The sequence below is a fragment of the Hippocampus bargibanti genome, linkage group LG07 (assembly GCF_051943395.1).
Source record: "Hippocampus bargibanti isolate YZ-2025 linkage group LG07, ASM5194339v1, whole genome shotgun sequence".
Classification (NCBI taxonomy): Eukaryota; Metazoa; Chordata; class Actinopteri; order Syngnathiformes; family Syngnathidae; genus Hippocampus; species Hippocampus bargibanti.
In genome coordinates this window covers 10931137-10942140 of record NC_142740.1, presented here as the reverse complement: position 1 = coordinate 10942140, position 11004 = coordinate 10931137, and the positions used below count along the sequence as shown (strand labels likewise).

The following is an 11004-nucleotide window of genomic DNA, read 5'->3' as shown; positions in this document are numbered from 1 at the left end:
GTTCTTTAAATCAGCTAATTTAAAGGTGGCCTTTTCTAAATTACGTACCAGCAGAAGGGTGTCTCTCCCAAAGTTGGCAGCAATACGTCTGTGTAAGCTCTCAGTCGTACAAGAGTTGTAAATGAGGTTAAAATCATAGTGAAAGAACATAGATGGTTTGAAAGGGGAGTAAAAGAAGCGATTCTCATCAAACAATTAAATCTTTCATTAAACGGTCTGGTGGGGTGAGGTTCAATTTGGATCGTTCATACAATAGCCTGCATTGGCAAAACATGTTAGGCAGCATTCGTAATGCTGATGAGGTGATACCGGAGGGAGTGGGGCAAACAGGCCAGTCGTTAGTCAGGAATGTAGGAACAATCAGTGGGGCCACAGGGAGTGGTCCTCTGCTCCCCCCAACCTGAGAGTAGGGACCTATCATAGCTGTGCCTGGCGCCGCCAGGTCTGGACATTCGGGATATATAAATAGGGCCGATACGACCAGTAAGACTTTAGTTCGCTGATGAAGCCTCTTGGATAGGAGGCGAAACGTCCGTCACCTTCAAAAAAGTACAGAGTACGGCTGAAGAAACCTTCTCATCGATGGACCACTCCTGTACGACTGAGAGCTTACACAGACGTAATACAATAGCACATGTATTATACATAGAATAAGGTATGTTGTGTGTAGTTTTAAGGCTTATTTAGTTGAAAATTATATTTTATGGAAACCTGGGAACGGATTATTCTCATTTTAATGGTTTCCTATGGGAATTTTTTTTGGGGGGATACACACTTTTTGGGAACCAATTAAGTTTCTGGGAACCAATTAAATTCGTTAGCCAAGGTCTCACTGTATAGGGGAAGAGATGCCCATTTCACAGTAAGATCAGAGTGTTGGCATCAAATGGTGAGTATGGATTTTGCTTTTTGAATGTTGCTGTGCCGATGACCTTTTTGTGTTTGGGAGCCTTTTACTGAGCGAGTTGCTTGTTCTGTAGCCACAAAGGGACATAAGTCTTCTTGTGCCGGTCCCAAGCCCGCATAAATAGGGAGGGTTGTGTCAGGAAGGTCATCCAAAGTAAAAGGTTGGCCAAAACAAACATGCGGATCAAACCTCTGAAGATGGAGGACACTGATTTGTTGTGGCGACCCCTTGAAGGGAAAAAACGAAAGGAAAATAAGATTTGTAGAACGCAAGCTAGCAAAGGAGCGCCACCATTTGATGCCAACGGTCGCTTGGATGCTTTCCTCTCCCAAGGGCGACCGCACGGGCGAACACAGGCCAAACCCCGATGCAGGCGCTTCGCCGGCTGCGCTGGTCTAACGGCGCCACGCAGGTGCTGGTTCTGTTCGTGCTGACGTTCTCTGCGGTTCTTCTGGCCGTGTGCCACCGCCTGCTGCACTAGTACTACTTTGTGCGCTCGGTCTACTTGGAGGCCATGAGCCAGGACGCCCTGCGCCAGAGTCTGCGACGCGGTCATGAGGCGCTGCGCTTCTGGCAGGACGTTGCCATTGCTGCACCCGCGCCGGCCGAGCTTTCCCGCCACCCCGAACTGCTGGTGACGGTGGTGACGACGCGGCGGCGCGAGGCCCTGGCGTACCACTACCTCCAGAAGGTGATGCACGAGCTGAGCGCCCTTCTGGGGGGATGCGGCGAGCAACCCTGCGCCCAGGTGCGTAGCGGCTCCTGCCCGACCGTGACGGGCAGGAGCCCCCAATATGTCCGATGTCCCGCGACAGGTGGTGCTGTGCAACGTGGCAAGCGGGCCGGAGGTCAACGAGGATGCCAGGCTTCTGGAGCGCCACTTTCGCGTGTTGCACTGGCCGGTCGCGCCGGCCCCCCATCAACACCTTTGAGCACGAGAAACGGGACTACGTGTTCTGCCTGCGGCCGCGCAACGTGCTGGTCCTGGAGGACGACGCCGTGCCCCTGCCCGACTTCTTCCCGGTGCTGAGGGAGCTACTTGGTCTACGTCAAGCTGTACCATCCCAAGCGGCTGCAGCGCTACTGGAATCCGGAACCCTACCGCCTGCTGGAGTGGCTGGGCCTGGGCCTGCTGGGTGCCAGCCTGCTGCTGGGCCTGCTGGCCGTCTGGAACCCCTTCCGTCTGCCCCTGCGCATGTCCGCCGGCAACCTTACGCTGCTGTCCGTGCACGTGATGGCGGCGGGTGAGCTGCTGGGCCGCCTCTCGCCGCAGCGCTACGCTGTGTCGCCCGCAACCGAGTGCTGCACGCCCGCCATGCTGTACTCAGGCAACGCGTCGCTGAGGGTGGCCGACTACCTGGACCGGGCTTTCTGCTTCGAGGGCCACGCCAAGGACACCGCCCTGTACCGGGCGGTGTGCGCCGCGCCAGGGGAGCGCTTGCACTTGTGGAGCCCAACCTGGTGGCCCACATCGGGGCCTTCTCCTCCGTCAGGACCAACCCGGCCCGGCCCAAACTGCTCTGATGCCCAGCTCGGGGGGGACCGAGTCGCCGTACCATTTTCTAACGGCTCCCGTGGCCCAATAGTGTGCTCGGCTTTGCTCTGGTGTGTACAGTGATACCTTGGCTTCCAACTTAATTGGTTCCCAGACACTGTGTAAGGCAAAAAGTGTGTATCCCAAACATTAATTTCCCATTGTAAACCATTAAAATGAGAATAATCCGTTCCCAGGGGCAGGGCATAATTTCTGACTAAATAAGCCTTAAAACTACACAAAATATAACTTATTTTATATATAATGAATGTGCCATGGTATTAGAATGAAAGAAATAAACTGAACTGTATAATAAGCTGGTTTTATTGACCTTTGTGATTGTTGATGGCTTGATGGAATGGAGTGGCCGGTTTCATCAGCATTAAACACTTGCTGAGGAAGGTGGCCTTCGTCCACCATCTTGAGGAATGATTCCTTGTAAGCTTTGGCAGCTTTATCGTCAGAACTGGCTGCCTCGCCATGACAAATGACACTATGATTCTCTGTACGACGCTTAAAGTTCTCGAAACCTCTGTGGCTAGCCTTGAAATCATCAATGGATGACGAACTTCCAGGTTGCATCTTGACGATATCCAAGTGAAGTTGCCGTGCTTTCTCCGCGATATTTTTACCTAGTTCGTCAATTGTGTTCTGTTTAGATGGGTATTATAAGTGCCTTGCACGCTGGGTCAGATAAGACAGTAATTTCATCTGTGCTGTATGTCATGCATATTAGCATATTTGACAATAAAGCTGACTTTGAAAGCTTTTTGCATCAAGTGTACAGATGGCTTGTGTGTTTTTTTGTGGAGCCTGATTGATGGGATATTTTAACCTTGCAGTCTACACTCTGCCTTTGAACTATCAATAAAGTTGAAACGAGTCCAAATTTCACTGTTGTCTCACTCTCTGTCGTCTGCCTATCTAATGTTTGCAGCTCTATATTTCTGTAACTCTTCACTGCTGCGTTCTTGAGCAATCACGTGGTTTTAACCAAAGACTGGGGGTGGGGAAGAGGACAAAAACAAGTCGGCTGCCATTTTCTTGTTCGGAAACAGGCTCGTTCGCGAACAACACATCACTCATTGTGGCGTGTCTATCCCGAAAAATAGTTTTGATGCAGAGGTTAAATGTTCATACATTTCACATTCGGAAACCAAAAAGTTCGTAAACCAAGGGCTACGTAAACCGAGGTATCACTGTATGTTGGTTGAGTGTGGGGGTGGCCCAAAAGTGGGAGGGAGATGGCTCAAAAGTGGAAAGGAAACATTCAACACCCACGTTTCAAATGCAATTTAATAATAATAATCCATTTCATTTCTCATCACCTTTCAAAACTCTCAAGGCCACTTTACAGTCACAAAATCGGTTTATCTGCGGGTGAGCAGCGGCAGCCACAAGCGCCAGCGTTCACTCAACCCGGAAGTAACTCAAATAGATAGAACGCTAGCTAGCTAACAGATAGACAGTTAGCTAACTGGCCAGATAGCTAATAAATAGTCAGCTACATCGGTAGCTAGCTAGACAGATCGCAAATAGATAACAAATGGATAAATAGCCAGCTACATAACTAGCGAGCTAGACAGATAGTAATTGGATAAATAGCTAGCTAGCTGCAGGGATGTTCTTTGCAGCCTTCTTCTTGCCGGCTGTCTTCTTGCTTCTTCACCCAGGATGGGCCATCTCGCCTTTGTACGTGTCCTGGGACCGGTCGCCGGCCTCCTTCTGGGCGGGCCTTCTCACCCTGATGGCGCGGCCCTCCACCTTGGTGCCTTCCAGCTTGAGGGCCAGCTGCACCACGTCGCAACTCTGGATGGTGGGGGACGCGGACGGCACTTGAGTGGCTGAAGGTTGAAATTCGGGTGTGCGGGGCGAGCGGGCGCTTACCTCAAAGAGGACATAACCGAATCCTTTGCCCAGTCCCGTGCGGGCGTCGCGAACCAGTCGGTCAAAGTGGCGCCGCAGTGGCAACTCCTTCAGCTCTTGTGGGCGTCGGCACACGTTACAACGGTGACGGGGCAACCGAGGTGACCCCGGGCGACAGACTCACCGAACTGGAGGTTCCCCACGAAGATTGAACGCTTGTGGTCGTGCTGCGGACGCAAACGACAGCCAGTCAGTAGCTAACTAGCTAGATCTCTTAGCTACTAGCTCTCTATGTTTGATGTAGCTAGCTGGCTAGCGATCTATCTCGCTAGCTATTAGCTAGCGAGCTGGCTATCTAGCTGGCTCTCTTAGCTGGCTAGCTCACTATTTGCAATCTAGCTAGCTGGCATCTATCTTGCTAGCTATTAGCTAGCTAGCTGGCTATCTAACTAACTAGCTAGCTCTATATTTGCGATCTAGCTAGCTGGCTAGGTATCTATCTCACTAGCTACTAGCTATCTAGCTAGCTAGTTGGCTATCTAACTAACTTGCGAGCTTTTATTCTTTTTGGGTTATTCCGGGTTGAGTGAACACTGGCGTGTGTGGCTGCCGCTGCTTACCCGCATTCAGAGGCCGTTTTGTCCAAACGCGAGACGGGCACGCGGGCGAGCGGACTTACGCTTTGGGCCGCCTTGGCGCTGACGCGGTCCACGCGGATGATGAAATCTTTCTGGATCTCTACACCATTCCTGCGGGGAGACGGACACACGCAAAATGGCAGCGAGGGAGGGGTCGCTGTGACGGGTGACGAGCGATGGGCCACCTCTGCAGCGCTTTGGCCACCGCTTGAGGCTCCCGGAAGACCACGTAGGCATTGATGCTCGGCGCCGACGGGTGAGCTTGGCGCCTGTCGACACAAGACGGCGGAGGGGGGGTCAATGGTGTCACTCAACATTTGCCGATTGTCGATTGGCTGGTGCGACTCACTTGATGGCGGCGACTTTGCGGGACAGTCCCCTCGCACCTGCGGCGATGAGGACACGTGACATGAGCCCCGCCACACCCGACGGGGTCAATTTTCTGACCATGGAGCGGAAGCGGATCGACTCGATGGCGCCGTCGGCCCGGAACATGTTCAGCAGCATCTGCGGCGTGACAGAGCGAGCGTGTGAACAAAGGGGAGGAGGAAAACTAGCTAGCTAGACAGATAGCAAATAGATAGAAAATCGATTGCAAATGGATAGCCAGCTAGGTAGCTAGCTAGATAGCAATTAGATAGCCAGCTATATAGCTAGCAAATAGATAGGGAGCTAGCTAAATAGCAAATAGATTGCCACTTAGACAGTTAGCTAACTAGCTAGATAGCCATATAGCTAACCGTCTAGCTGGCTATCTATTTGCTATCTGTCTAGCTAGCTAGCTATGTAGCTGGCTATTTATTAGTTATAAGGCTATCTAGCGAGTTGCAATTCACTTCTCATTGGTGTCCATCAGAAACTTCTCCCTAAACTTCAACTGGTCCATTATTCTTTAGCTTGGATCATCACCAGAACCTCATCCTTTCACCACGTCACCACCGTCCTCCAAGAGCTCCATTGGCTCCCGGTCAAATATAGAATCAGTTTTAAAATTCTTCTTTATACATTTAAAGCTATCCATAACCTTGCCCCCCCCATACCTATCTGACCTTCTTCAAATTTCTATTCCCTCTCGTTCCCTCAGATCCTCTTCCTCCCTCGGCTTCTGTGTGTACCCCCAACCCCCCTGCCCGTCTCAGCACGATGGGGGACAGAGCTTTCAGCTGCTCTGCCCCCAAACTCTGGAACTCACTTTTTCCCAACATCCGTAACATCGATTCTCTTCCCACCTTTAAGTCCCATCTCAAAACCCACCTATTTAAAATTGCATTTTCGGTGTAGCTCTATCTCTAGTTTCTATTTATCATTGTATTTTATTTATTTTAGTCTATTTATAATTGTATTTTATTTATTTTAGTACCTATGCTTGTCTGTGACTGTAAAGTGTCCTTGAGAGCTTTGAAACGCGCTTACAATGTAATGTATTATTATTATTATTAGCTATCTTTCTATCTATTTGAGCTACTTCTAGGTGTCGTGAACGCTGGCACGTGTGGCTGCCGCTGCTCACCCGCAGAAAAACTTATCCTGTGACTGTAAAGTGAAGTTGAGAGTTTTGAAAGGCGCTTAGAAATTAAATGGATTTTTATTATTAAAGGTCACCGAACCTTCTTGGTGCAGCCGACGGGCAGATTGCCCACGAAGGCCGTCCTGCGGTTCTTGCTTTGCTCGTCCCATTTTTTCTGTAGCCGCCGTTCCGCCCCCATGGCGAGCCCGCCTCCGCCGCGCCGCGTTTCCTGCGCTGGCCGGGTGTCGCCCGCTCGGCCTCATCCGCGTTCTGCAGGGTGAGCTCCCTGCAAAGGCGCCAAATCAGTTGGACGGGAAGTAGGCAGGAGTGATGGGAATTGCGGATCTTTTCAGAGTGGCTGGGCTCACTAAAAAGATCCGGTTCTTTTGGCTTTCAAATGGCTCCTCAGTTCGTTCGTTGTTTTTTTTTTTTGTTGATGCTTAAATTAATTACCTCCCAAAATCATGTACAATTATGTGAAAAACGAATTACACATGTAAAAAATATACTATATCAAATACTGTATTTGTATTTATATGGATTGATTTATATGTGCACACAGTTATGGATGCTAACTTTCACTTTCCCTGTGGTTACTCTGGTCTGATGATCAGCTGTCACTAATTTGCTTTTCATATGAATAATGCTATCATACCAACTAGTAAAAAATATAATAATTGAATAATAACAGCATATTGATGTCTGTATTTTATTTATTTGTTTTTTGTATTGATTTATTTATATATTATTTATTTGTTCATGTATCTAGCTTGCTAGCGACCTGGCTAGCTACCTATTTATATATTTATCTATGTATTTTATTCGTTTGTTTATATATTTATCTATGTATTTTATTTATTTATTTATCTGGCTAACTGACTACCTAGCTAGCTACCTTGCCAGCTACCTAACTATGTATATATTTATTCATTGATCTCTGTGTTTTATTTATTTGTTTACATATTTATTTCTGTATTTTATCTGTTTATGTATCTAGCTAGGTAGCTGCCTGGATATCTAGCCAGCTACCTAGCTAGCTGCTACTGCTGTGTTACTTCCGGGTAGGGTGAACGCTGGTGCGAATGACTGCCGCTGCTCACCCACAATAAAAAATGATGTGACTGTGAAATTATGTGTCGTCATGATTATTATTTTTACTATTTTACGATTATTATTTTTATTATTATTACATTTCCCCATTGTGGATTATGATTTCTGATAATAATAATAATAATTATTATTATTATAATTATAAAAAGGTCAGCTCCCATTTTCCAGTTCTTTGTTAGGAGAGCCTGCTCTCTTCATTGTCATTGAAAACTCAGAAAGCATAAAAACGCGTATGCGTGCGTGTGTGTGTGCGCGCGTGAATAATGATGTGTATGTGTGTACGTGTTTGCGTGTGTGTGAATAATGATGTGTATGTGTGTGTACGTGTGTGTGTGTGTGTGTCTGTGTGCGATTGCGCACGTTGGGGTTTGACTGTTCTTAAGTGTGTTTACAGGTGTTACAATAGTAGTTTTTGACATTTTCAAATCAAGCTGTGCCACCAGATCACTCGGTCTCTAGGAGGCTCTCTCCTTGCTGTTCTCGCTTTGCACTTACTGTGTACCTGTTTTTAGAGACAGTCATTTCACACCGTTTTTCAGCTTTGGATGAGAAGTTGTGTGCGTGTGCCTGTGCGTGTGTGTGTGTACGTTTTCTTTCAGGTTAACAATCTTCTAAAACAGATCATCGAAGGATTGTGGAAAGGTAAAATTAGTTGGTTCATGTCAGAAGACTAGGAAGACTAGTTATAGCTGGAATGTTTGCCTTATATCCCTACTAAAATTCGAGTTCGTAAGATTTATACTTTTTCATGACAATTGCTGATGAGCGTGACTGTTGTTGGCATGAGATTTTGACTTTCAATGTCTACACTGTTTTCTTTATCATAAAAATCTTGAGAGATTTCATTTTTGTATTTTGTTGTATTGTGACAATATTTTAAATTTGTTTCAGATGAAAGACATTGTTCCTGAAGATTCCGATGAACTATTTGATCCCACGTTATCGAGCAGAGATGAATTCATCCCTGATAGCCCCTCCAAAAGTGATTCTGACAGTGAAGCTACCTTAAAACTCGAAGCACCCTCACTCACAAAACATATTTGTTTTGTGAGTTCCCCAATCTGCGACTCTACAACACCAGGTCTTATGGTAGGGTTTGACAAACTAAGCCATTCATCTCAAGTCCAAGAAGAGGATCCACATGCAGCAGAAGAATCCCGTCGCAGCGAATCAGATAAAGAATCATGTCCCAGTGGAAAATATGATCAATATTCAAATCAAAGAAAAGGTGCCATAGTTGTTTGTCTGAGAAAGAAATAGCGATAAATCTGAAGTTGCTCGTGCTGTAAGCTTTCCAAAGGGATCAAATGAGAGAAGACAACAAGTGGATTATATTCGGAACAAGGGAATCTATGCCCACAATGCTTCTGTTATGGAGTCAGAAACAGGAGAATTGGTGCAATTTAAACGTCCTCTTAAACAGGCAGAGAGCAATGACTTCATGCACTGTGCACACTGTCAAGGACTTTACTTGCGTAAAGTACTCTGGTGACACACACGTAACTGTCTGCTCAAAAATGGATCTGTTGCTCCAAAGTCAGGAAAGAATCGTGTGCAGGCCATGAGTGCATATACAACACCTGTGGCAAAAAGCACGAATAAAGAGCTGTAGGGAATACTTAGTGCCATGAATCTTGACCCAATCTCACATATTATAAAAAATGACCAAGTCATTATTGATTTTGGGCAACACTTATTAAATAAAAGAGGGTCATCGGTCAAGAGTATAGAGCACGTGCGACAGAAGATGCAAGGATTAGGACGATTGGTTCAAGGTGCCCGGAGAGTCACATCTTTGAAAAATATGGAGGATTTCATTAATCCAATGAAGTACGTGCAGACTGTCAAAGCTGTTTACATGTGGGTATCGGAGTGAATCACAAAGTTTCTTTATCCCAACACTTGCAAGCAAACTTATTTAGTTAAAATAAGTCGGCTCTTAAAAGCCAAGGGTTTACTTTCAAACGATGATAACCTTGTTAAGAATGCCACCAACTTTGAAGTGCTCCATAATGAGAAGTGGCATGAGTTGATTTCAGCTGCAGCAATGAGGAACATCCGGGAAGCAAAGTGGAATGTACCCAGTGTCCTGCCCTTTACGAGAGATGTACAAAACTTGCATGGATATCTCACTAAAAATCAAGAAAAGTGGTTTGAAAACCTCTCTAAATATACCTCGGCGAAATCCTGGAAGGAGCTGACAAGGGTGTGTGTTGTCCAGCTCATTCTCTTTAACCGACGGAGGGAGGGAGAGGTGTCAAGCATGCCCCTATCTGCATTTCAAACAAGAGACCCTTCTGATCCACACGAGGATGTGGACTGGGCACTCTCTGAATTGGAGAAAAAAACTCTGAAGGCACTTCCCGAGAATTATCATCAGGGGCAAGCGTGGACGCCCAGTACCGATTCTTCTCACGCCCAAAATGCTCAGTGCCATGGAACTTCTCGTTTCAACGAGAGATGCCTGTGGAGTTCTGAAAAACAATACATACTTGTTTACGCGACTTGGGGCCATGACACACTTCAGAGGGTCTGACTGCCTGCATACCGTATTTTTTGGATTATAAATCACAGTTTTTTTTCATAGTTTGGTCAGGGGTGCGACTTATAAATCGGAGCGACTTATACATGCTTTTTTTTATTACTGTATATCATTTCAGATTAAACCGCAAGAGCCCGCTCTAGGCCTGTGCTGATATTGTGGTGTTGAAACATCTGTGAGCCGTCAAAATCTGTGAGCGCAGAGACAGTAGCCTACACATTTCTATAACAGGTGTTACAGGGAAATCTGTGACCCGTCAGAATCTGTCGTCCCTGCAGTCGCGGTTTCTGGAGGGTCTGATTTTTCTGTAACACCTGTTATTTATAAACACAACTGAGAAGGGCTGAATACAAATGGCACCGAAAAGAAAGTCATATTCTGCAGTTTACAAGCTGCAGATAGTGAAATATGCAGCCGAAAACGGCAATCGAGCAGCAGAAAGAAAGTTTGGAGTGAGCGAAAAACTTGTAAGGGACTGGCGAAAAGCAGAGGTTACGCTTACTGAAATGAAGAAAACAAAAAAAGCTAATTGAGGGCGAAAAGCTAGGTGGCTGCAGTTGGAGGAACGAGTTCACGCATGGGTGCTTCACGGCAACCGGGAGAATGCGCCATACAACTTTCCTGGAAGTCATTAAATGGATCGACAAAGCATGGGCTTCAGTGAAAACCGAAACCATCCTGTCGGGATTCAGAAAGGCTGGAATAATTGGAACTGCAACTGACGATGAGTCTGATGTAAGCGACGTAGAATAGGAAGTTGCGCCTTGTCTATCTGCCGAGTTGGGGGAGTTATTTAAAAGTGACACAGAGGATGAAGATTTCATTGGATTTGGTGATTTGGAGTAAAACCTGATATTTTGGTAAACTTGTGAGCATGTTCTTTGTGCTAGAGTTATCTGA

At 46.6% G+C, this 11004-nt stretch overlaps 1 protein-coding gene and 1 pseudogene across 1 annotated transcript in view; one reads left to right on the top strand and one right to left on the bottom strand.

The window, feature by feature from the left end:
* Positions 1-1102: 1102 nt before the first annotated feature.
* LOC148895403 (GPI-N-acetylgalactosamine transferase PGAP4-like) lies at positions 1103-2514 on the top strand (annotated as a pseudogene).
* A 1205-nt stretch (positions 2515-3719) lies between these two features.
* LOC148895400 (uncharacterized) overlaps positions 3720-11004 on the bottom strand; it is a 66634-nt gene continuing 59349 nt past the window's right edge. The window contains exons 2-7 of the mRNA XM_089001011.1: positions 6553-6738; positions 5295-5452; positions 4987-5214; positions 4492-4534; positions 4329-4423; positions 3720-4250 (exon numbers count right to left, since the gene is read on the bottom strand). Coding sequence (XP_088857137.1) covers positions 4107-4250; positions 4329-4423; positions 4492-4534; positions 4987-5214; positions 5295-5452; positions 6553-6715 — 831 coding nt within the window. The 5' untranslated portion in view covers positions 6716-6738 and the 3' untranslated portion in view covers positions 3720-4106. The remainder of the gene's footprint in view (positions 4251-4328; positions 4424-4491; positions 4535-4986; positions 5215-5294; positions 5453-6552; positions 6739-11004) is intronic.